At 38.6% G+C, this 27,702-nt stretch overlaps 1 protein-coding gene across 1 annotated transcript in view; it reads right to left on the bottom strand.

Annotated features, from left to right (window-relative positions):
* The window catches only part of ryr3 (ryanodine receptor 3), a 535,616-nt gene that overhangs the window by 5,906 nt on the left and 502,008 nt on the right, over positions 1-27,702 (bottom strand). Inside the window, exons 94-99 of the mRNA XM_051920096.1 lie at positions 24,608-24,650; positions 19,913-20,040; positions 18,613-18,673; positions 15,870-16,016; positions 4,580-4,714; positions 2,839-2,995 (exon numbers count right to left, since the gene is read on the bottom strand). Coding sequence (XP_051776056.1) covers positions 2,839-2,995; positions 4,580-4,714; positions 15,870-16,016; positions 18,613-18,673; positions 19,913-20,040; positions 24,608-24,650 — 671 coding nt within the window. The remainder of the gene's footprint in view (positions 1-2,838; positions 2,996-4,579; positions 4,715-15,869; positions 16,017-18,612; positions 18,674-19,912; positions 20,041-24,607; positions 24,651-27,702) is intronic.

Raw genomic sequence — 27,702 nt, 5'->3', positions numbered from 1 at the left:
CAAAGCAATCAGGAACACCATAGGAAAAGCACTCCATCAATATAAGGAATCATTTCTGTTCCTCACAATATCCCACATTTTGAATTCAGTCCTTTCTTTAAGGAGAATGTTCAAAGTCAGGAAACAAAAACATGTAATGGTGGTCCTGGGTATGACGTTAATCTGCATCTAGCCCTGCAAGCAGGTCCTCCAACGTGCAGAAAAAAGTTGGGGGTTGTTGGCAGGATTGGCATTCCAGCCACTGTAAAAAACCTCACGTTGTTTCAGTGTGGTGCTAAAGTGTCACCCATTGCACGGCTCCACTCAGATCCCAGTCAGTTGGTTTGTTGTGTGGTGGGTGCGGCCACTTCATTAGGGAGAATGTGGTCAGCTTGAATCTGAAGGACAACAGCTCAAGATAAATGGATTTGGCCCAAAGATGGTTAACTCTCTGAATGTGAGTTCTGTCTGACTCTGTCTCATGTGGCACAGTTAGCAGTTTACCAAGAATCGTCACACTGATGGATTCCTTTACTGAAAATATGGAGGTGACTCTTTATATGTCAGAGTCACTACTGTAAATATAAAGTGCTACCCAGGGATTTTGAAGGTAGCTCTCTTACATAAACTATGCTGTACAAGGGATGTTGTCTTATACTCCCATGATGCATCACTTAATGAAGGTCATTATGTAATACCCTGTATTGTCGCACAAAGTCCTTTATCAAATCTGTTGTGACTGTGTCCATTATGAAAGGTGCTATATAAATTAATAAGGCAAAATATGCAAAGTTGAAGTCATTCCTTTAATAATTAAGAAAACGTTTAAAAACAAAACCGTAGTGAGATTTTATGTGGTGTGATAGCCTAGCATCTGAAATGTTAAACATATTGCAGCAGAGAGTTCAAATGTACAAATTTCAGGCATTCCTTAGCTTGACTTGACCACTTTCAGAAAGAGGCCAGGGTGTGAAACTGGACATGGTAACTCAAAAATGAACACTACAAACGGAATGAAACAGGAAACAGGACTGGAAAATGCCAGAAGCCTAATAATTTAAATGGAGTCCCTCCTCAAGTACATTTTGTTCTACAGAAATAATCACTGTGTGTTTCTTTCGCTCCACTGAGATATACTGGTGAGAATGTGTTTGGCAGACATCCCTGAACTTGATTCCAAAATTTTTCAAATTATTGTCTGTTTAAATTTTATTATTTAAATATTAATATTGTGATTCTGGCAATGCCATTTTGTTTTTTATGATATGGTTGTTGCCATTTTACATGTCTTTGCATTGAGAAATAGTGGTTACACCCATGGCCAGTCATGTGCTATGGAGGTCACATGATGTGCTTGACCACTTTATGTATGTGTCACCCTCAGCATGCATTGGAGCAGTGGAATGAAGGCATACAAGCATATGTAAGTATGAGAGCAAGGCTGAAGAGACTACTTCGACTACACTATTCAGATTGTTTTTTGTTTATTTCAACTCTCACCTGCATCCTAACTATCATATTGTCCGCTTCCAACCCTGATGACTTGTTTTTCCTAAGTGCTCATTCCATCCAGTATATCATACATGTATATGATGGCTCTGAAATCATTTGGTTTCTGCAACCATAGGTGAATAACTGTCCAGGATCAACACCTCTGATGTTATTCTAGGAAAACGAGAAACCCAACATACAGATGTACGATATATGTGTGTGTGTGTGTACATTAAGAAGACTTTGACAAAGGTGGCATTTCAAAAATCCCACCTTTAACAATGTAAAGTTGTGCTCGGGACACATTGCATTCTTTTTTCCAGTGTTGCTTTAACCATTTATGTTTTTTCCTTTAACAGATATATGGAGTCTATAAAATCAATTGCTTCATAAAACACACTGTATCTATGAAAGGCACAGTAGGAAAAAGGCGATATAAAATAATGTACTTCACATTTAATTAATCACATTAATTGGCTTGTGTCATTACTTGTTACAGTGCATATAAATACACACTTAAACATATATTTTGTAATAAATATAAACCTGCGGTGGGTTGGCACCCTGCTCGGGATTGGTTCCCTGCCTTGTGCCCTGTGTTGGCTGGGATTGGCTCCAGCAGACCCCCGTGACCCTGTGTTCGGATTCAGCGGGTTGGAAAATGGATGGATGGATGGAATAAATATAAACTATGAAGAATGTTGTAAGTTCTAAAAAGCTCTATTTGAGACAAGTTTAAAATCAAAAGAACTGCTTTTTGAAGTTCTCCTTATTACAGTAAAGTAATGCAACTGTTTTCTAAAATGTTGTGATTTAATACAATGTGCGATAATATAACTTACAGAAAGGGTAAATTTAATGTTTAATAAAATAAAAGTTAATGAAAATTTGATTTTTCATCTCACTTTCATCTTGAAAGGCTTGATCAAGAAGAACAATGACAGTCAATGAACCCGAATTTAGTCAAGTCCCCTGCGGAAGTCTGCGTTAAAGATGTTACCTTGAAAATGTCTCATTCAGCCCCTAAACATTTGCTTTTTGTTTTTCTGTTGTGATTGCAATACACACACATTCATAAAAACCATCCCGTAAGAGACCACCTCTACAGTGGCTGGTTACTTCAGATGATAAAGATCAAACAGACATCTGCATTAGTTCAAAGCCTAAAGGAGACGACATAATGAACAGCATGTGGTCCACACACCAGTCCTTATGGATTTTGTGGCACATCTTTATGGGCTACAGTTTTCTGAGGCAACAGCCCGCTGAAAGGTCTCTCCATTTACACTTTGGGAGAGCCCAGCTCTTCTTGACTGCTTTAAGGTACTGCGCACAAAAACATTAACATAATAAGGTGGCACTACATACCCTGGATGATGGCGAGCAAGATGACAATGACGAAGAAGAAAAATGTGATGTCAAAGACAATACGGTACATCTCATAGGGGTCACCAGCTGGGTCTTCAATCTCATCACCAATGCCTCCTCCGGCTCTCACGCCCACGTACATGTGGAAGAGGTAGCACTGAGAACCAGAAAGCAAGCTGAAGTCAGCACTATTATATATATATATACCAAGAATTTGGCAACTCTCTTCCACATTGTCACCCTACTCACTTCTTTGCACTCTTCTGTCTATGCATCTCTCCACCTACATGTTAATGACATCTTAATAAGCCACAGGACTCACTAATGCAACAGACAGTTGTTCTGCTTTAATGCAAAGACAGGTGTACGGTGGAGTTGACCTACATCTGCTGTACATTTCGTATGTAGATACAGTACTTTAGAGAACAGGTGACACGATTAGTAGCCACTCTTCGTTAGGTACATCTATACATAAACAACAGTAGCCTGCTCCAAATAGACATGGTCAGAATGTTTATGTGTTAATTTGACACTAGAAGGTCACCATTCATGATCTAAATTACTTTGATTGTGCTATGGCTGTTGGTACCAGATGTGGTGGGGTCAGTTGTTCTTCTTGCATTTTATACACTAGGCAATGGTATGACAAACAAAAAAGTCTAGTAAGTGTCTGGGGGTTAAACGCATATTGCAAAAGTGAAAGGCCAGAGGAGGATGGCCAGACTTGTTCAAACTAACAGAAAAGCCACAGATACTAAAATAACAGCTCTTTAATGCAGCAGTGTATAAAAGGGCATCTCTGAACACAAAACACTTGGACAACTCACACAGCACTTTGGACCTTGAAGTGGATGGCCTATAGCAGTACAAAACTGTGACAGTTTCTACTTTTGTTAGCTATCAACAAGTAAATGATGCTACCCCTAGGCATATGATCACAGTAACTGGATCACCGAAGACTGGAAAAAATGATGCGATGAAGCTCAATTTCTGCCACAACATGCAGATGACAGGGCCAGGTTTTGATATAAATGGCATGAATTTGTGGGTTCATCCTTGTGTCATTTGTAAATGGTGGCAAAGGAAGTGTAATGAAATGTCTTCTTGATATGAAACTCCACAGCATACCTAAGCATTGCTACTGATCATATGCACCCCATTATAGCAATGGTCACTCGTCTTTCCAGCAGGATTGTGTGCCTTATCACCAGCACATCTCATCTCAGACCGGTTTCATGAGTGTGACAGGTACTTCCAGTTACTACAAAGGTCCACACAGTCCCCACATCTTAATTCAGCTGACTAACTTTGAGATGAATTGGAACTTGAGGTTCTGCAGGAACTGCATGGAACTACTGAGTCAGCAGACTAAAGTCTCACAAGAGTATCACCAGCACTTTGTTAAATACATGCCTCAAAGAATTCACACTGTTCTGGAAGCCAAGGTGGGTCCCAGCCAGTATTAGGTGGGTGAACCTAACAGAGTGGCTACAAAATGTAAATTCCAGTGCATATTCAAAACACTGACGTGCAGTACTGTTCATAAAGGGCACTATATGCAATAAAATGGGCCAGTCTTAAAGATCTCCTTGGGTGCGAATTCTCCCCTGTACTGGTATGGCTTGTTCTTTTTATTGAATTTACGGAGTGGTGCTCTTTGTAAAATAAAGAACTGTCCAAGTGCTAAAAACTGAATTGGCTCATCTCTTGTTCTGTTAAAACTTACTTATAGCACACTTACCGTCATCATGTCATCACACTTCATGTCTGGCTCATCCTCGTCCTCGCTCTTGTTGTAGAATTTGCGGAAAAAGTTAAATGCAACCACTGTGTAGAGATACACGACAACGGCCAGAAGACCCACAGTCAGGACCAGCTGTAAAGAGAAATACCTAATTGTGTTAAATAATAAGAACAACAAAAAAGACAAATCATCACCCGGCTCCCTCCTTCTGGATATGTTATGTAGCCAACCAGTTATACACATATTCTACCATAACTTTGGACTTGGACTTTCCACAAACATGGAATCAGATAATCAGGAACTGAGGAGGTGCAACTACAGGCCACACGGTTGGCCTGCCTGTGTGAATTAACATTGTAAAATAAAATTCACAAAACAGAATATAAAACGACTTGGCAGGCCTACGTGCAGTGTTAGTTTGATGGAGTTCATGACAAGGAGACACTGCTGAGACAAAAGTCATCAAGAGTAAACATTTAGAGACAACAAATTCATATTTAAAATATTAACATTTGATTAAATGTTAGTGTGAAGAGTGCCATATCCAAAAATAAACATTTAGTCTTATCATTTAGTATTTTATCAAAGGATTGCCATTACTGTCTCAGCACATACTGACCATTAGAAAGCCATATACTTATATATTATTTTAACAACTATTTTTTTTCATACTTTTTTTGTAGCTTTTAAATAATGTGAATCGAATATCACCTTTGCTTTCATTTTCAGACAGTAAACACTTGCAGCTGAGGTGATCTGCTCAGGATAACACAGTGACTGGGTGAGGTTTCAATGGGTTTTGATGTTTACAGTGCACCATATTTCCACCAGACAGCCACAATCCCAGGCTAAGAGGCTAATTTAATTTTACATGTAGCCTTTCCATGGCAAACCGTGTCCTAAGTATGGTTTACTGGTGCAATAGTCTATCCCTATAATGGCAGTAGTGGTAGTCAAAGTAACACGTTTGTGGCCATACTGCCAATTGGACAAAGCCAGCACCACAGTCAGGATAATGTTCTTTGACTTTTCCAGTGGTTTAAACACCATTCTGCCTCATCGACTGGGAAAAAGTTCAAGGCTTTCAATCATAACACCCCCACAATCTCCTGGATCATGGACTACGTGACCAACAGATAGCAGTTTGTGAGGCTGAGGGACTGTGTGTCAGAAATGGGGGTGTGTAATACTGGAGCACCTCAGAGAACTGTCCTGTCTCCTTCTTGTACACTCTCTACACAACAGATTTCCAGCACAATACCAACGCATGAAATCTACAGAAATTTTCAGATGACTCTTCCATCATATGCTGCATTATGAGGGGAAGGTTGTGGAGGACTTAATTTTGTGGTGCAGGAGGAGCCACCTGCAACTCAACATCAGCAAGATAAAAGAGCTGGTAGTGGACTTTTGGCATGCTAAGGAGCCTCTGATACCCGTCAACATCCAGAGAGAGGACACGGAAGTGGTGCAGTGCTACAGGTACCTGGGGGTTCATATAAACAACAACCTGGATTGGTCTGACAACACAGTGGTGCTGGACAAGAAGGATCAGAGCAGATTGCACTTCCTAAGGAGACTCAGGTCTTTTGATGTGTATAGCAAGCTACTGGAAATATTCTACCAGTCCATAGTAGCCAATGTGTGATTTCTACATTGTGGTTTCCTGGGAACAAACCTTGAGCTCAAAAGAAGCACAATGTCTAAACAAACTTATCAGAAAAGCCTGTATCATCACAGGAAGACACCCTGAAAGCTGTTGTGGGAAACAGGATGGTGGCAAAATTGGATATCATCATGAAAAATCCCCTCCATACACTCCAGGAGGCGCTCTCTTGAAGCAGTTTTAGCCACAGGCTCATTCCAACACGGTGTGCTAAGAATCGCCTCTTGGGGTCTTTTCTGCCCACTGCTGTCAGGCAATTCTATGCTCCCTTCCTACTCTTTAAGTTTTTTTTTGTTTTTTTTTAAATTTTATTTATTAATTTTATTGTAATCATTCCATACAAATAGATCAATTTATAACAAAAAAAAAAAAAATGAAGACAAATCAAACCCCACCCCTGAGAAGGACAGCTTAGCCAAAGGAGAATTGCTTAGGGCTTTTTAATAAGGCAACAATAAACAAAAGAAAGGAAGAAATATATACAGTAATCCCTCCTCCATCGCGGGGGTTGCGTTCCAGAGCCATCCGCGAAATAAGAAAATCCGCGAAGTAGAAACCATATGTTTATATGGTCATTTTTATATTGTCATGCTTGGGTCACAGATTTGCGCAGAAACACAGGAGGTTGTAGAGAGACAGGAACGTTATTCAAACACTGCAAACAAACATTTGTCTCTTTTTCAAAAGTTTAAACTGTGCTCCATGACAAGACAGAGATGACAGTTCCGTCTCACAATTAAAAGAATGCAAACATATCTTCCTCTTCAAAGGAGTGTGCGTCAGGAGCAGAGACTGTCAGAAAGATAGAGAAAAGCAAACAAATCAATAGGGCTGTTTGGCTTTTAAGTATGCAAAGCACCGGCACAAAGCTGTTGAAGGTGGCAGCTCACACCCCCTCCGTCAGGAGCAGACAAAGAGAGAGAGAGAGAGAGAGACAGAGAAAAACAAACATCAAAAATCAATACGTGCCCTTCGAGCTTTTAAGTATGCGAAGCACCGTGCAGCATGTCGCTTCAGGAAGCAGCTGCACAGAAGGTAGCAACGTGAAGATAATCTTTCAGCATTTTTAGACGAGCGTCCGTATCGTCTAGGTGTGCGAACAGCCCCCCTGCTCAATCCCTCTACATCAGGATCAGAGAAAGTCAGCGCAAGAGAGAGAGAGAAAAGTAAGTTGGGTAGCTTCTCAGCCATCTGCCAATAGCGTCCCTTGTATGAAATCAACTGGGCAAACCAACTGAGGAAGCATGTACCAGAAATTAAAAGACCCATTGTCCGCAGAAATCCGCGAACCAGCAAAAAATTCGCAATATATATTTAAATATGCTTACATATAAAATCCGTGATAAAGTGAAGCCGCGAAAGGAGAAGCGCGATATAGCGAGGGATTACTGTATAGGTAAATAAAAAATGGAGAAGGAAAATAAATGTGGTAATAGTTATTTCTCTTATTCTAAAATAATATTGATTAGATCCTGCCAGGTTTTGAAAAAATTCTGTACAGATCCTCTAACTGAGAATTTGATTTTTTCCAGTTTCAAATAATATAAAACATCGGTTTCCCACTGACTTATCAGAGGAGAGTTAGGATTCTTCCAATTTAACAAAATAAGTCTGCGTGCCAAAAGTGTAGTGAATGCAATCACAGTTTGCTTGTCCTTCTCCACTTCAAGTCCGTGTGGAAGAACACCAAACACAGCTGTTAATGGGTTAGGAGGGATTGTGACCCCAAGGCTGTCTGAGAGGCACTTAAAAATTTTGGTCCAAAATGATGTTAGTTTGTTGCAGACCCAGAACATGTGACCCAGTGAGGCAGGAGCTTGGTTGCAGCGTTCGCAGGTTGGATCTTGCCCTGGAAACATTTTGGACAGTTTTAAGCGAGACAGATGAGCTCGATATATAATTTTTAGTTGAATAATTCTATGCTTTGGGCATATGGAGCTCGAGTGAATTCTCTGCTTTGCTACCTTCCACTCCTTTTCTGATATATTGATTAAGAGATCTTCTTCCCAATGTCCTCTTGGGTCTTTGAAAGGTAGGGACTCTAATAAGATTTTATATATTGTGGAAATGGTGTTTAATTCCTTGAAATTGAGCAGTATTTTTTCCAGCATGGTGGAGGGTACGAGGTGAGGAAAATTGGGCAGTTTCTGTTTAACAAAATTTCTAATTTGAAGATAGTGAAAGAAATGTGTAGCTGGGAGGTTGAATTTGGAATGTAATTGTTCAAAAGATGCAAATATGTTGTCTATATAAAGATCTCTGAGCATTTTAATCCCAAAACTTTTCCAGGTATTAAAAACTGGATATGTTTGCGAGGGTTGAAAGAGGTGGTTCTCTTGCAGGGGTGCCAAGGATAAAAGATTTTCCATCTTAAAATGCTTTCTAAGTTGGTTCCATATTCTGAGTGAGTAAAGCTACTCTAAGTTAATTTTGAAATACAATATACATTTATTTATTTATCGATTGATTGATTGGCTGTATTATTTGTCTTGTTAGGCTGTATCCTTGTTTATTATATTTCTGCTGTTGTATGCATCTGAAGTATCCCTTGGGATTAATAAAGTTTATCAAACTAATCTAATACACTGAGCCAGTGTCATGGACTTTGTACAGATGACCTTTCAGAAAATTCAACATTTTATGGTATAAATTATGCAAGAGCACCAGCTGGTCTGTTGCATTCAGTTCTCTAATGTTTTATAATAAGTTTCTGGTTCTAATTGTGCTTTGTAGATCTTAAGACATTGGGTATCTAAACTCAGGTGTATGTCTGTCACACTTTCTTAAAGGTCTTTTATGAGGTATCTTGCCTTAAATGTAACAACATTAAGAACATATATTTATATAGCACCTTCCAATACAAAGTAATTGAAGTTGCTTTACAATGGCAGTATGTGAAAATAATGAAAAACAAGAATCAAATAAATTAATCATACCAAGATTTAGCTGTTCATTGGGGAGAAGTAAAAAAAAAACTCCAGTGCAGAAAAACCTTTGATTCCATGACCAAAAGCCCACCCAGTAAATATGAAATGTTTGGAGAAATTAACAAGTTTTGCATCTGCAAAGTCTCCTGTGTTCCGCACAATAGCTCTGTCAGCCTTCTGGCCTCTTGGCTTTATTAAATACAGAAAGATACAACAGAAGTGAGAGTCAAATGACTGGTGTGCAAGCTGGAATAACATTACACATGTGATGCCTGGAGGCTTTTCACATGGTGGGCGACAACAAAAGAAGTAGAAAAGTAAAGATGTGACATCCTCACTAACGCAAGTTAAAGCCTACGCACTCAAAATGTCCTTGACAGATGCAAGCTTCCCAGTAGCATTCCCTGTGGAGGACTAGAGGGGACAGTAACATGGTATGTGGCATAAGCTGTCAGCACTTCAACTGCACAAAGATGGGAGCTTTAGGGAAATAAACATATGTTCATGTAAAAAGAAAAATCACAAATGTCTCTGAGACATTCTTCTCTATTACCTTTTCAAGTCCTCCTTAGCTATAATTGGCCTTTCCTTTTGGATAAAGCAAATGTCTGATTTTACTTAATTACATAACCTCAAATATTCCACCTTTAAATAATTAAAATCATATTTAACTAAATCAACTGCATTAATTAATTGACTGTACTTTGTTTTCATTTTTTTACTTATGTAATTTCATTTGCTTCCATGATTTCAAAAACATAATGTCTTTTTAGATTTTATTTATGCATTATTTCTGCTACTTTTAATTAAATAATAAACTAAACCATTTAATTAATTTAACTCTGTTTGAATTTTATATTAAATTTTATTTCTTTTATCAATTATATTTAAGTAAAAGGTTGATAGACAATTTGCTTTTTGAAACACATTACTTGACAAGTTTTCTGTTTGTTTCAATTTTCATTTTAATTTATGTTTTTGGATAAGAAAATGTGAATGTCTATGCAGGAAAAGAAACTGGAGTTTAATCTGAACAGGGCATAAAAAAGACCCTCCATTTTTCCATCCATGCATCTATCCTTCTATCTATCTCAATATAGAGTCACATAAAACATACTGTAGCACAGAGTGGAAGGAGTAAGCAAACTATTACTCTAATTCATAAAGGAACAGTTTAGAGACGCCAACCAATCCATGACACATTACTTAGGATAAAGAAGAGGGGAATGCATAATTCCTCCATTCAGACATTGACTTGGCTAGGATTTGAACCTAGATCCACTTTAAGGTGACACAATAAAACAAAAACACTGCACCACTATACAGCCCTGTACGGAAGCGTATTAGGGCCACAGTGAAAAAAAAATACGGACACAGTGAAGAAAAAAAAAAACTAAATGTTGAGATTAAAGTCGACATGTTGACTTTATTCTCGACATTTCCACTTTATTCTCGCCATTTACGTCGAGATTAAAGTCGACATGTTGACTTTATTCTCGACATTTCCACTTTATTCTCGCCATTTACGTCGAGATTAAAGTCGACATGTTGACTTTATTCTCGACATTTCCACTTTATTCTCGACATTTATGTCGAGATTAAAGTTGACATGTTAACTTTTTTCTTGTAGTTTGTCATTCTAGTATAACAGTGTACACTAAACTTCATCTTAAAATGAATATTTAATCTAGTAGATCTTACCAAACCCCATCATAAATTATGTAGCACATGAAATGCTTTGTGTTAAGCGTTCCCCGAGCCATATTACCCTAAGTTCTTGTCTATAAGCCGCGGCTTATCTAAGGAAAAAAGTTGTGAAAATGAAAAAATAGAATATCGGCTTATACATAAGTCCGGCTTATACAGTAATCCCTCCTCCATCGCGGGGGTTGCGTTCCAGAGCCACCCGCGAAATAAGAAAATCCACAAAGTAGAAACCATATGTTTATATGGTTATTTTTATATTGTCATGCTTGGGTCACAGATTTGCGCAGAAACACATAGGAGGTTGTAGAGAGACAGGAACGTCATTCAAACACTGCAAACAAACATTTGTCTCTTTTTCAAAAGTTTAAACTGTGCTCCATGACAAGACAGAGATGACAGTTCTGTCTCACAATTAAAAGAATGCAAACATATCTTCCTCTTCAAAGGAGTGCGCGTCAGGAGCAGAGACTGTCACATAGATAGAGAAAACAATCTCTAGCAAACAAATCAATGGTGCTGTTTGGCTTTTAAGTATGCGAAGCACCGCGGCACAAAGCTGTTGAAGGCGGCAGCTCACACCCCCTCCGTCAGGAGCAGGGAGAGAGAGAGAGAGAGAGAGAAAGAGAGAGAGAGAGAGAGAGAGAGAGAGAGAGAGAGAGAGAGAGAGAGAGAGAGAGAGACAGAGTTTGTTTTTCAGTCAAAAATCAATACGTGCCCTTCGAGCTTTTAAGTATGCGAAGCACTGTGCAGCATGTCGTTTCAGGAAGCTGCACAAAAGATAGCAACGTGAAGATAATCTTTCAGCATTTTTAGACGAGCGTCCTTATCGTCTAGGTGTGCGAACAGCCCCCCTGCTCAATCCCCATACGTCAGGATCACAGATAGTCAGCACAAGAGAGAGAGAAAAGTAAGCAATCTAGCTTCTCAGCCATCTGCCAATAGCGTCCCTTGTATGAAATCAACTGGGCAAACCAACTGAGGAAGCATGTACCAGAAATTAAAAGACCCATTGTCCGCAGAAATCCGTGAACCAGCAAAAAATCCGAGATATATATTTAAATATGCTTACATATAAAAATCACAATTTAAATGACCGCTACGCGCGCGTGTTGACTTGGCGACGCCCAGAGCAGAAAGAACGCGCTCCGGCCGCTCCAACCACGCCATGCGGGGAGTGAGAGAGACGCCAATATCTCACACTCTCTCCCCCCTTAAAGAAATTAAATGGGTGCGAGTGAGACCACTGACCTCCCTCCTTTCTATTAGTTATAGGTTATAGTATGTTCGGCTTATCCATGAGTCCGGCTTATCTATGATAAGATTTTATTTAAAAAATTCGTATGATTTTTGGTCTCCGGCTTATACACGAGTCCGGCTTATAGACAAGAACCTAGGGTAATCACTACGTGCTTCTTAAACTGATTTCCTCTGCACAAAGAGGAGGCACAAGCAGCGATCACCACACAGAATACATTAATTTTATGATATCACTGCTCCCTGAACATTTACAATGCTAAGAAAAATACTTGATATAATTTTCATGATGAAATGCATTAAAGCATGTACTAATCATGTGGGGGCACGGTGGCGTAGAGGTTGCACTGCTGCCTGGCAGCAAGGAGGTTCCGGGTGTACCCTGCCTTGAGTTTGCATGTTTCTCTGTGAGGTTTACTCGGCATGCTTCAGTTTCCTTTCAATGGAAAGGATGCTTGCTGGGATGGGCGTAACCCTGAATGGATGGCATATTTAAAAATGCATAATGAAGATTTTTTAAAGTTCTGTAGTTTATAACTAGTTTTAATTTCACAAAGACGTATATCGTGTGGTGATTGGTTATGTGGAGAAAGAAAAAGGAAGGATAGGAACGGGGGTGTTGGTACATCAGACAAAGACAGCATGCATGCAATAGTGAAAGTCCGCACAGAAGAACATCCATTGAATTCTGTGTTCGTGTCTTCGACCACCAGATCACGAACCCAACATTTACACAATATTTCAGTTAAACCTGTGCGGTACCCATTCATACATCCAGTTTTTTGGAGCCTCGTCACACCTGTCATAAAGTTCTCTACACTGAACGTACACCAGAGTGCATGTTTAGTACATGCTTTAATGCATTTCATCATGAAAATGATAAAGTATTTATCTTAGCATTCTAAATGTTTAGAGAGCAGGAATATCATGAAGTGAATGTATTCTGTGTGGCGATCGCTGCCTCAATGCAAGAGGAAGTTAGTTTAAGAATCACGTAGTGATTAATAACTGGGTCAGGGAGCACAACACAAAGCATTTAATGTGCTACATAACTTATGTCAGGGTTTGAGAAAATCTAGTAAAGTAAATATTTATTTTAAGATGAAGTTTAATTTACGACATTCTACTTTAATGACAAAATAAACTATGAGAATAAAGTGGAAATGTCGACTTTAATCTCGACATAAATAGCGAGAATAAAGTGGAAATGTCGAGAATAAAGTGGAAATGTCGACTTTAATCTCGACGTAAGTGGCGAGAATAAAGTAGAAATGTCGAGTATAAAGTCGACATGTCAACTAAACCGGTATTGTTGGTAAACATTTGGTCACCCACATACCAGTCGGATGCGGATGCATCCAAGACACAGGAGTGTGAACAGTGGAGTTTCTCAGTGCCAGCTTTTCTATGGAAAAAGTCCCTAGACATCAGAGTGCACTCTGTACTCTGTACAGTCAGTACTTTGGAAAATGTCATGAGATTAGACAGACTACAAAAGGATACTAGAAAAAAAACAGAAAAGGAAAACACAAAATTCAAATGTAGGCTAAAAGGCCAAAAACACTACAAAATGCAAAAATAATCCAAAAGCACAGAAGAACCTCATTAGCAGCAGTGAAGTTCAATCAATATTCAATGCATCTCTGTGATCAGTGTATTTTGTAAACTTTGGTTATGAAAGATTATTCTTTCATATGCAGTATACTGTATATTTTATTTCTGCTTATTACAATTATTATGACACTTGAATGCCTTACAGTCAAATTGCCAAATAAACAAGATACGGGGCAGCACTTACTGCCGTGAACACAAGTTCCCCTGCGAATAACAATGTTTTACTTGTCTCAATAGTACAATTTAACGTACAGCGAATGGAAAGTAAAACCGACAAGTGCTTAATCTGCCGGCATTCAGTGGGTGTCCCAGCCTGCATAGGTTTTTGCACATGCGAGATAGACCTTCTAAGTTTAAAGGCGGCACTCTGGCCAGGCGTCTGTGGGCTGGTGGATGGGCAGATTCACCTGGATTGGCAAGTGGGAAGCATTAGTTTTGATTTTGGTTTAATGATCGTTAAGTTTGGTTTATATCATTTATTTAGTTTTGAGAAAATGTGTTTGAAGTTAAGCACCACAGTACTGCATTTGTTATATAAAAGAAGTTTAAAAGGTGTGGTCAGTTTCCCTGCTAAAGGTGGTTGACTTTGAGGGTTGCATTGTGACAGGGAGGGGGCGATCAAAGCCACTATATAAAGTCGGTAATAGCATTAATTCGAGATCAATCAGTCTAAGGACGAGCGCTTCATAATAGCAGAGCCTTATTAATTGGAATGTGGGCTGATGTGAGCCATCTATTTTTTTTTTTAAATGAAGGACTGATATTTTGCTACAGTGTTTATGGTTAGCCATTTTACAGCCCTTACGCAGAGGAAGGTATTTTTTTTGTTTTTCCCCTTTGAGAGTGACACAGTGGGGGTTACTTTGGTTTTGGTTTGGCTTTGTGTTACTCACTTGTGTTTTCATAGGACTTGAACATTTTGAATACATCATTTTTTTCACTGTAAATTTGAATCACTTTACAAACTGTCCTTGTGCACTGAACTTGTTGAATAAAATCAACATTATATATTTTAATATTCGCTGTCACCACTGTGCCATTGTTTGATTCAGTAAATTTTAAGGCTACACCAGTGTAGGCAAGACGATATTTTAAATTTACAGAAAACACTGGGCTTTAGAACACAGTTTTGCATGACTAATGCATATATATTCTGTTTGTGAAGAATCCATCCATCCATTATCCACCGCTTATCCGAGGTCGGGTCGCAGTGTCAGCAGCCTAAGCAGGGAGGCCCAGACCTCCCTCTCCCCGGCCACCTCCTCCAGCTCCTCTGGGAGGACCCCGAGGCATTCCAAGGCCAGCCGGAAGATATAATCCCTCCAGCGTGTCCTGGGTCTGCCCCGTGGCCTTCTCCCAGTGGGGCATGCCTGGAACACCCCCCCAGGGAGGCGTCCAGGGGGCATCCTAACCAGATGCCTGAACCACCTCAACTGACTCCTCTCAATGTGGAGGAGCAGCGACTCTACTCCGAGTCTCTCCCAGATAACTGAACTCCTCACCCTGTCTCTAAGGGAAAGTCCAGCCACCCTGCGGAGAAAACTCATTTCGGCCGCTTATATCCGTGATCTTGCTCTTTTGGTCACTACCCAAAGCTTGTGGCCATAGGTGAGGGTAGGAACGTAGATCGACTGGTAAATCAACAGCCTGGCCTTTTGGCTCAGCTCTCTCTTCACCACGACGGACTGTTGCAGAGCCCGCATTACTGCAGATGCCGCACCGATCCATCTGTCAACCTCCCACTCCATTCTTCCCTCACTCGTGAACAAGACCCCGAGATACTTGAACTCCTCCACTTGAGGCAGTACTGTGTTCCCAACCCAGAGAGAGCATTCCACCCTTTTCCGGCTGAGAACCATGGCCTCGGATTTAGAGGTGCTGACTCTCATCCCCGCTGCTTCGCACTCGGCTGCGAACTGCTCCAGTGAGAGCTGGAGGTCACTGTCCGATGAAGCCAACAGAACCACGTCATCCGCAAATAGCAGAGATGAGATGTGAAGAAATAACTTTAAATTGAAAAATACTGAACTTACAGTGTTGTGCATATAACTGAAGGACAATGCATGAGATGAGAATATTCCTGGATATTATTCCATGCTCCCTACCTGAAAACCCTCACCTGTTTTCCATTGTGAGTTACAGATGACAGGATGGTTCTCAATGTCTTAAAGCCCATGGCAATATCAAGCAAGTGAGCAGCAAAGAAGAAGTTGTTGTAGTGGCCCAAAATAGACATGGTGGTGTACCAGGCCAGGTAAAGGAAGGACTGTGAGGAAACAGAAAAAACGACAAGGCATTGTTTAGCAAAAATAACAATGAACAAATGCCCTTTAGATCTTGCTTTGTTACCTATATACCTCCTGGGAGGTAAAAAGACTCTTTGAAATGAACTGCATTGTTGGCTTCTAGTGGTGCCACCTTACTGAGTCTGACAGAGGCAATAGGAAGGTCCACAGAGCGCAGATAATGATTTCTGAAGTCTTCAAGCCTGGCAAATACCATCTACTGGCAGGTTTGAAGTAAGCCTTCTAGTTCTTGAAATGGCATCATCAAATGTTGTATTTTATTGTTATTCACTTTTGCATATTGTTTTTGTTCTGTTAGGTTTTCCAACTATCCATCTACTTTTTAACCCTCTTCTTGAGATCAAGGTCAGAGAAACCCAGAACCTAACCTGTCAAGTTTTGGAACATTATACTGGTCCATTACATTCTGATAAAATGTAAAATTTTACCTCTTACCAAGCCAAGGAGAAACATTATTCAGAGTGAAAAGGGTTAAGGAAAGATGGTGCCAACATTAAAGACTAACAGCCATTATGATGTGCTATTTGTCATGGTGGCATCACAAATTTAATCTACAGATTTGAAGAGTGGCACTGCACTGGATAAAACTGATGAAAGAAAGGAAACGATTACTGACAACGTACCAGAGAACATACACCATAAATAAAACATCTATGGCAGAAATTTCACTTCTTATTACACTCCACTACTCCATTCAGACAAAGCAACCCCAACTCAAGGACGAACAATTTTTTCCACTTGCCTGAAGCAACTGCTTCTCCTTACTGCCTGTGTGTAAGATGTTTTATAAATGAAAATCTCCCCACTAGCCATTTGTCAATTTAGATAATACTTACTACATTCTAGGTTGTACCAGGAGGATCAATCATAACGTTGACATGCTGAGTGCTGTGAGTGCCGTACTGGGTAAGCCTAAATTGTTCTCTGTTGTGCTATGGTGCCCACAGTGTGACCTTCGCTATCTTTTTTATAAATAATGTGAAATCTTCATTTATTAAGAAAGTCTGTTAGAGAATCTTCATTCCTTTTGCTCCAGAAGTAAACTTACTCCTGCTCATGTAGACTAAACATCCACTAGGGAGCATTCATGAACTACACAAAACATTCAAAGAAGCATTGTAGTTCATTCTGTTCAATGCCCTACTTGTAATGTGTGCATCATCATGACAGATAAACACATATCTGTTCCAAACAAGATATAACACTGTCATACCTAGAGAAACAGGTTTAGAGGGCTTAGTCTGTAAGATAGGAATGAAAGGAATAATATTACAAATATAGATAGATAGATAGATAGATAGATAGATAGATAGATAGATAGATAGATAGATAGATAGATAGATAGATTTGAAAGGCACTATAAGACAGACAGACAGATAGATGTTTGCATAAGCTAAGAGGTAGTTTAAGCACGCATAGTGTAGTGCTCTGCTATTAGTCTAGTTGAATGAAGGATGGCTTCTGCAGATCTGTAAGCTGTTTGGTTACCCATCATGCAGTTTGGTACCTTCAGATGCATATGTGTTATCCAAATGTGAAGCAGCAGTGAACAATATAATCTATCAGTCTTCTCTGGTGAAGGCATTATATGTCAATGTGCACAATGTTAGTGATCGACCATATCGAGTCTTGTTGGTTACATTATTTCTTCTCTCTTTAAGCCTTTGTAACCATTCTTAAACTTTTCGTGCTGTTTTCACTTTCGCACTAAGCCAACATCATTTTAGTGAATTTTAGTAGGTTTCACTCTGTCTGCCAAAAGAAATCTCATTATGGCTTGTTGTTTAACAATGGTGCAATCCTGCAGAGGACAATCCATGCTCTTTTGACCTTGGCTTCAACTAGACTAATGGCAGGGTGCTGCACTGTGTGTGTAGCCCATAAGCCATCATGACCGTGCTGTATTGTGTCAGGTTCTATCTGTTGTAGCTACTGTGTCAATTTCAAATTGCCTTTATCTTTTTGATTTACCCTTATACTTCATATTTTTACAGTGTGTATCATCTAACACATTATTTTAAACTTTTGAAACAGCAAAAAAAAAAAAAAACACTTAAAAATAATTTGTTTAGAAAAAAGTAATTGAAAGAAGGACTGTATGAAAGATGGTGGTGGGAGGACAGTCAAGTAGCCATAATTACTATAAGTTTGAAGTTGTTCATTCACAAAAGAAAATGTCACAGTCTTTCCAGATTAATCATGTTTATTTATTTGTCAAAGTGCAAAATTTTTTAGAAATTGAGAAAAAGCAAATCACTGTGATGGCTATTTTCTCAGACAAGAACTGGCATCACATTGTTGGATTTCCTGTTTGGCGAGTTATTTTGAATCATTGAAATACCAAATATCTATAAAATGATCGTGACTACTCTCTGGGTCATCTGGACATTTTAATGATTTAGACAGTGTGCACCCTGTCTAAAACCTCAAAAACGTTAAGCCCTTTCCACCTGCACTGGCTACCTTTTCCACATCAGAAAATGATTGAAAACATTGAGGAGATGTTGAATAACACATTTTCTTTGTTTCGAGATGTTTTTAAATAAGATGACTTACGTTGTCAGTAAAGACGACTCCCAGTTTCCATATGTGGTATTTCATGTCAATAGAGCTCAGCCTACAGAAACAGAAGAAGGAGGTCACAGATTAATCATGAATGCTGCATTATATTAGAACATAGAAACAAAACAGTATGAAAATAATATGTCTTGTTTATGAAATTGTAGATGATGAGGTGTCTGCTGAAATCACTGTGGGAATAATGGGAATTGAGTGTGAATGCAAGGAGAACAGGCTGATACTAGTACCAGTAAGACTTTTTAGTCCTTATACTATCCCGGAGGGAAATATGTTTGCTGCAGCAAAGTACAAGATGTAGGACATTGCTACACAAATATAAGAAAATAAGCCAGGAGATAACATGACAACTACTGCTAGTGTCAGTACACACACTCATAAGATTTATACATGTACAGTACACATCGATGCACTGGAATGTGGCCTGTGTGACAAACAGGGTTGTATAAATGCTAAAAAGCTTTTTTGCGTCATGTCACATAATGGAGAAATGGGAGACAATTTATCTCTAGAAGATGGCAACCAATAGAACTGATAATAACTAATCTATGATTATTTCATTGTGAACACTTGGTAAAATGAATCTGAATTGAAACAGGCATGTGAGAGATTAGGGCGGCACGGTGGCGCAGTGGTAGAGCTGCTGCCTCGCAGTTAGGAGACCTGGGTTTGCTTCCCGGGTCCTCCCTGCGTGGAGTTTGCATGTTCTCCCCGTGTCTGCGTGGGTTTCCTCCGGGCGCTCCGGTTTCCTCCCACAGTCCAAAGACATGCTGGTTAGGTGGATTGGAAATTCTAAATTGGCCCTAGTGTGTGCTTGGTGTGTTTGTGTGTGTCCTGCGGTGGGTTGGCACCCTGCCCGGGATTGGTTCCTGCCTTGTGCCCTGTGTTGGCTGGGATTGGCTCCAGCAGACCTCCGTGACCCTGTGTTCAGATTCGGTGGGTTGGAAAATGGATGGATGGATGTGAGAGATTAAAACTACATAGCAGTCATTTACTTTGTAAAATTTTTGACACCACGAAAAGAATGCACTCACCATTAAGCAAGTATATTGCAGAACTGGGTATTTTTTGTTCAAATTCTTCTTTGGCATCAACCATACTTTATTATTTCTACACATTTTAATGTTAAGTTGGTATACAACACTTGGGTTGTCATGCAGTAAGAGCTAGCTGAAGCAACACTTCCGCAGTGCTGTGTAGGATCAGCCATTCCGTCCATGCACTCTTTGATTAGGTTACCTGAGATATACTTTCTGTCCTTCCCTACCAAGCAGCTTACCAAGACACCAGTGTGGCTTCTTTGGGGGCAGTCTCTTCTGTTGGGTTGAAGTCCAGAGCACTTTTGTCCAAACCCAAGAGTTCAGCAATTCTCTCAGCTCCATAGAGATCCCCATATTTGTTAATGACCTATAAACAATATAACGTTTATCTTGTTTATACAATGCTTTAAAGACTTTTTACATTATTATCCAATGTGCAGTGTCCTGACCATTCAATTTTTCTCGTATACAGTACATAAGAATGGATTGTAGAGCTTACACAGTTTTGTAAATACAAAACAGTAGCAGTTACACATAACTGCAAATATCTATTTACATGAGTGGTAGCAGAGAAATACACTTTTATTAAAATGGAATGGAAATCATCCGAAAGGAATATCCATCATCAAATTGTACGTGGGGTCATGTGGCTAAGGTGCCGAAGTTCAAACACTAGGTGAAGGGTTCTTAAACTTTTTAATCTGAAGGCCCAAATTAGAATATTGGTACCATGATTCAAGTTATTGTCTGTCTATCTATCTATCTATCTATCTATCTATCTATCTATCTATCTATCTATCTATCTATCTATCTATCAAAGAAAAGGATTTTTACCATAATGGCAGTGAAAAAAAGAGACACATAATAATAGCCATATAATCAAAAAAGTAAAAGATTTTTTTTCATTCAAGCATATATCTCACATGAATATTACTAACAGAGAAAAGTTAGAAACAAACGCAGAGAAAATCCATCACAGTGTGAATACATATACATACAGTACAGCCAATTTAGGATTGCCATTCCAACTAACTTGCATTTCTTTGAATGTAGGAAGAAACTGGAGTACCTGAAGAAAACCCATGTGGAGATGGAAAGAACATGCAAACTTCACAAAGAGAGAACCTGGTTGCTTGAACCTAAAACAATTATCATTCAAAGCAGGAATAGATTCCTCAATTATATCGTTGTAATTGGAAATGCTTTTTGAAAGATTGGGAAAGCTGAAAGAAAGAAATTCTTGGGGTGTAGCAGCAAGATAAGATGGTTTTTGAAAGGACAGAATGGACCAACTTATCCTTAAACTCAGTCATTTCACTCATGAGACCAGTTCAGGAATGGAGTAGTTCAAAAATTAAATAATTGATGCAGCCTATTAACTAAGTCTGAAGTAACTTTTTTAACACTGTTCAAATGAGCTCCATTATTAACAAAACATTTTTCTGAATGAGTTTGCAAAGAGTTCAACATAGTTCAACCCTACTTTCGATTTCACAATTCAATTGACTGAGTTTAAAAAAAAAAAAAAATTCCTAAAAATGCACCATTTGGAACTTATAAGGGTGACAGGATAAACTTTGCTAAAAATTTTGCTGAACTGCCCAGTTTGACAACTGACATGGTCTCAACCTTTTGATATTTTCTGGTGTGCTTACAGTTCTCTTTGGTCTAACAAACATGTCCTTCACAATACCAGCTGATGGAAATTTATCAGAATGCTTTTGTGCGTTGTAATGAAAAGGAATTCTTCCTCACCGAGGCACATTAAACTCAATTCAAAATCTTTTTTGCACCAAAATTACAGATTTTGATATCGTGTAAGCCATAACAGCAAACATGCAATGAGCCACACAAGAATTAGTCATTGTCACTGTAACTGTATTTAGCATACAACACTGCCATGGCATATTCTAACCCTGTACATGTCTTTGCTGTCAGTCTTCTCAGACTGATTGTTTAATAGTATTTGAGATTTGAGGTGGGGATTGCTTGTTAAATCATCATCAGAATAATCAGAAACTTAAGCACTCTGTGTAGTGTCGGTCATGTTGTTTCATATACTGTTGCAATTAAAAGTATGCTAAATGGAGGGCAGCATATCACAGAATTAACACTTGGGTCAACTCAATTGACTTTGCTACATAATCACATGGCAACCCATCACAGACAAGTCAGCGACCCAATGGAGTCGAAAATCACAGTGTAAGAAACACCATTCTGGAGGTCCAGGGTTTACATCCAGCCACTGGCCATCCTGCAACAGAGTAATGAACTTAGCAACCTGTAAACAATTGGTAGTACAAGGCTAAATCAGAAATTAAAGACAATTTAAAAATCATCTGGTAACTGCAGCAGATAGAAGCTGACAGAATACAACATGCTTGCGATGGCTTATGAGAAGTTCAAACATGCACAGCGCAGCACTCTGCCGTTAGTCCTGTTGAAGCTAAGGTCAAATAAACATGGATGCGATTGCACCCTTGTTGAATAAAGCACAGTTGTGAGCTTTTTTTAGGCAGAGTGGTTGAAACCTGACGAAATCCACCAAAGGATATTGGCTCAGTACAGAAGTGAAAACAGCACGACTCAACAAAAAGTTCATGAATGGGAAGAAAATTTGAAATTGGAAAAAGTGTAACCAACAAAGCTCAATCTGGGCTCGATCAAGTCCACATCAACATGGTAAATGCCTTCACCAGAGAACACCGACAGATTATGCTGCTATATATTTATATAGTAGCTATAGATTTGCAAATGTCATTTTGTGTGATGACTTGGGGTAAAGTTTGCACAAGATGGATACCCAAATTGCTTAGTGATCTGCACAAGCCAACATCCTTTTAGTGAGCAAGCAGGTTGCACTCCCTCTGCCCAAAGAAAACCCAAAGAAATTAGTGTTGTTCAACCAGATTCAACAAGATCGAGCTTTGTTGGTTATACTTGTTCTTCCTGCTTTAAACCTTTCTACCTATTCATAAACCTTTTACTAAGTTGTGTTGTTTTTACTTCCGTAATTAGCCAATATCCTTTGGTGAATCTCAGCACAAAGACATCTCGCTACAGCACGTTGTTCAACAATGGCGCAATCCCGCAGTGGAGTGTCCATGTTTATTTCACCTCAGCTTGATCCAGACTAACAACAGAGTGCTGCATGTGTTCGAGCTAACCAAAAGCCATCATGAATACCCTGTACAGTACTATGTCAGCTTCAATCCGTTGTGCTTACTGTGTAATTTTCAAATTGCTTTTACTTTTTGATTTACACCTGTACTAGTAGCAGTGGAAGTACCTGTAGTATTGTCAAATGTGCGAGAACAAGCCATTAAACCCAATATAGCTTGTGCTCTGGAATAAACATGAGAGGATCAGCAAATTAACAAATATATGTGGCACTGCAAAAAAAAAGAAAATGAAAATTATAAAATACAAATACAATCTCTCTTTTTTAATTTCATTTTCAAGAATCCTGCAAAAGTTAAAATTAAAATGAAATAACCCCATTTGCAATTTCATTTTCAAAGTTTATGCTTAAGAATACTGCAAAAATTAAAAGTAAAGTGAAACAACCACCATTTGCCATTTTATTTTCAGCCTGAACAGCAATGAAGCTGCAAAAATGAAAAAGTAAAATGCATTTACACTTTGCATTTTCATTTTCAAGTTCTCAACGTGCAAATAGCGCAGGTCTAGTGCGGCAAAAGGCAAGCAGTCCTTTTAAGGATAGTGAGCCACTCAAAGAACCATGTAAAGAGCAGTAAATCCAGCCATTGCAGCGCTTGGCACCAACTCTACAATATAATGTTACCAAAATACAAAACGGCCTGTTTCCAATTCAGTGTAAATAAATGTCAATTATGATGTAGTAAAGGCAAATTTTATCATGTTAAATATTTCAATTAAGTAGCACATTAATTATTTCAGAGCTACAATTATGTGAGGTCTTTGGATTTTGAGAGAAGGTGTTGCTGTGAAGATCAAGATCAGGTGAATTAAACACAGTCGAAGTGAAAAGTATTCTATCGATCGAAGTGGCTCTACAGGTACGAAGGACAAAGAATTGAAGGAAATCGAGATGTAAAGCCCTGTCCATTGACCCGTGCAATTTGCATGTTGAGATCTTGAAAATGAAAATGCAAAGTGGAGATACGTTTTACTTTTCATTTTTGCAGCTGCATTGCTGTTCAGGCTAAAAATGAAATGGCAAATGGGGTTATTTCATTTAATTTTAATATCTGCAGCATTCTTGCACAAACACTTTGAAAATGAAATCGAAAAAGAGACATTGCATTTTTATTTTGTAATTTTAATTTTCAATTTCTTTTTTGCAGAAAATACCTACTATAGTGGCACACACCAGACACCAAAAGGCAGAATATATGCTCTGGGAAGAGCAGCCCTCTCAGGGTATTAAATAATATCAGCACAGGTGGATGTAGAGCTGTGAACATCATACGAAGTCTACTCTAATCTTCAATAAGAGTAAAAAAAGTTTTGTCTGGTACACAAGTACAGACTGATCCTGCAAATGAATGCAAGTAGAAACTCTTCTCTAAAAAAGAAAATCATACAATAATGCGCTGCTTTTCTCTTGAATATGTTTGGCCTTTTGTAGTTACATTTACTTTTCAGCCTATGTTAAGTAAAGCACTTAACTATATAATACACATAAAATAATATTTTATTGCACACTTGTCAATCAGTATTTGTCTACGTCTAGGCTCTGCATGGCAGTGATGGTAAGCAGAAGCTACATGCAGATCAAAATGAAAGTTATGCATATGGATAAATTCAATATGTAACAAAGCATTAGTGCGATGAAATGTTACCCAAGACACCATACAGGAACCTTTAATCAAATTGCCTACAGATGAAATGCCTAGAAAAAAGTTTTCTTTTTAGTTTATTTAACTAACATACAAATGAAAAGCCCTTACCTTACGTTTCACAAACTTGTCCCAGTAGTTGTTAGGGAAAGATCTGTAGTAAAGAAAAAAAAAGTAATTACATTAGATACCGGTAACAAAGAATGAAAACACAGAAAACCTGAGATTAATTCGATCAGCTAGGTAGTTGATGAAAAGCTAAACATTGAAATGTGAAGCCGCATACTATGCTATTGGCCATCATGTGCCACTAGATCAACTTGTACACACTGTGATACGGAATCGATCACCATCTGAAATACTGTAGAAGTTACTTCATCTCGAAATTCAACCGATGTATGATTTGTCAGTTGAGAACTCATGTAAACACTTGTTTGGGTTTAGTAGAAGACTATGAAAGGGCTTATAAAGTCTCACAATATAGCATAACTCCACGTTTACCAAATTGAGTGGTCAAACAGATATGTTTTGTGGATAGTGGGGAATGGGAAAGACATGTTGCAACATTAAATTAAGATGATCATGCAGTCAGGCTTTAGTAGTCATTTTGACATCTAACTGGTTGAAAGTAGCCTAACCATGACAAAATAAATACTCAAAAAACACCTGAAAAAAATCTTTCATTTTAGGAACCGAAGTAATACAGCTTAGGTGGTGAATAAATTAGTCCACCTTCGAAATAACAACCAACATATCCCTAATCATCAAATATCTCTATTTGACTGACAGTGGGTAAGAGCATAAATGTGTCACATTATAGAATAGCATCAAGTCAGCATTTCTGCAATATATAAAAATATTTTACAGTCCCTCCCTTTCAATGATCCAAGAGGACAATGGGAAAAGGATCTCTCACTCAACATATCAGAAAAGGAGTGGAAGGTAGCAATGCAGAGAATTCACTCGAGCTCCATATGCGCAAAGCATATAATTATTCAACTCAAAATTATATATCGAGCACATCTGTCTCACTTGAAATTGTCCAAAATGTTTCCAGGGCAAGATCCAACCTGTGAACGCTGCAATCAAGCTCCAGCCTCACTGAGTCACATGTTTTGGGCCTGCACCAAATTAACATCATTCTGGGCAAAAATTTTTAAGTGCCTTTCAGACAGCCTTGGTGTCACAATCCCTCCTAATCCATTAACAGCTGTGTTTGGTGTCCTTCCAGATGGGCTTAAAGTGGAGAAGGACAAGCAAACTGTGATTGCCTTCACTACACTATTGGCACGTAGACTTATTTTGCTAAACTGGAAGTATCCTAACTCTCCTCTTTTAAGTCAGTGGGTAACTGATGTTTTATACTATTTGAAATTGGAAAAAGTCAAATTCTCACTTAGAGAATCTGTGCAGAACTTTTTCAAAACCTGGCAGGATCTAATCAATATTATTTTAGAATAAGCTCTTAAACCACTGAGGAAGCAGATTCTCTCCCCATTTCTTTATCTGTACCCATCTATTTAACTCATCAATTTATTTATTTTTTACTATTTTTAAGTTTTATTCCATTGGCCATGCTCTCTTTCTCAGGGGCGGGGGTTGATTTGTTTTCAATCCTATTTTTTTGTAAAAATTTATCTATTTGTATGGAATGATTACAATAAAACCAATAAAATAAAAAAAAAAGAATAGCATCTAGTCCATTTTGATTGACACTGTAGCCATTATCAACCTAAACTAGATTAAATTAGTGTGAATATGGGTAGATGGATGGATTACATAGTGGTCATATTGAGAAAGGAATGTGGCTTAACTGCCTGCCCTTTTTACTTTATTTTTTGATATTAACATTGCATTACAAACTAAGATTTTGTGACAATATGAACCACAAAGTGGGACAAGTCTATTATTTTTCAAGGATGAGAATATCTGTTTGCGGAAGGAAAGACATTACATTTTCAATGGTTCCGGCCAGCGATCTACACAGTAATTTGGAATACACTGCTCTTTAGTTGCAAAGCTATGTTGGTGCTGATGAAAGGCAGTAAAAATTACACAGCTGTCACCAAGTGTCAACTAGTACACTGTTCTAACCTCATTTATCAATACAACAGGAATATTTTTATTTTTAAGAAGAAGAAGATGAAAAAGGTAAGCAATTTATCTCTCTCTCCCTCTCCACTTACCTGTCCACTTAATTCTAGCAGAATAACCAAGCAATCCTGGCAGTAATGACCAGGGCCCTCATTTATAAAACTTGCATATGCAGACAAAACAGGCATGAAATATGTGTATGCAACTTTCTGTAGAAAAACCATGGTTTATAAAAGCAAACTTGACAGAGGAACGTGTGTATATTTATGGCAGACTCATCCATCCATATGCAACAAACCAGAGAAACCGGAAAATAACGACACACTTGATTAAGCAGAGAAGTGCAGCCAAACCAGCAAAATGACAACTTGCATGTATAATAATTCAAGTAACTAAGCCATTATTAGAATGCATGTTGACGTGACAAACAGATTACACCTCAAAAAACGATGAATGTGATGTATAGACACTATTTTAGTTCCCTTTTAAGAGGACCAATGATGCTTAGTTGCGTTGTAGAACCTTTTTTGGTTTTTAGTCAGTTTATATGAGTTATCTGCTGTCACTTCTCAGTGAACTGGCCAACAGGAATATCTCAGCTAAGATTCATTCTATCAGAACTGCTGAGCTGGAAGCCATTAACCCACCAGCGAGGCACTACATTCAGTTTTGTATGATGTAGGTGTACACAAATAACACGTAACATGATTTTGACAACATAAAAAGTCCAGTTCTCCTAATGTAACTAGAGCATTTTACTGCACACATATTGCAATAACTACTTTTGTTCACCATAAGTAGTAACATTCCATTAATGCACAAGTCATCTATGATGCCAAGATGAGGCTGACAAACGTCATGGCTCAGTGGCTTGGGTTAGCCCATGTTTCATTTATTTTAAGCTAAAGTAGCTTTGACAGACATGATGGTGCTGTACATGATGGTGGGTTTGTTAGTAAAGTAACTGGCTAAACCATCAGTGTTTCATATGGCCTGTACTATTCATTGTAACAGTAATCATGTCATTACATGTGCCAAGTGATAGCGGCTCCATACTCAGATGCTGGTACCTTACACCTTTCCCTGACCCCCAGAACGCAGAGGAGAGGCAC

The sequence above is a fragment of the Erpetoichthys calabaricus genome, chromosome 16, assembly GCF_900747795.2.
Source record: "Erpetoichthys calabaricus chromosome 16, fErpCal1.3, whole genome shotgun sequence".
Taxonomy (NCBI): Eukaryota; Metazoa; Chordata; class Cladistia; order Polypteriformes; family Polypteridae; genus Erpetoichthys; species Erpetoichthys calabaricus.
Note: the sequence above shows the minus strand (reverse complement) of the source record. Positions and strands in the feature narration are given on the sequence as shown.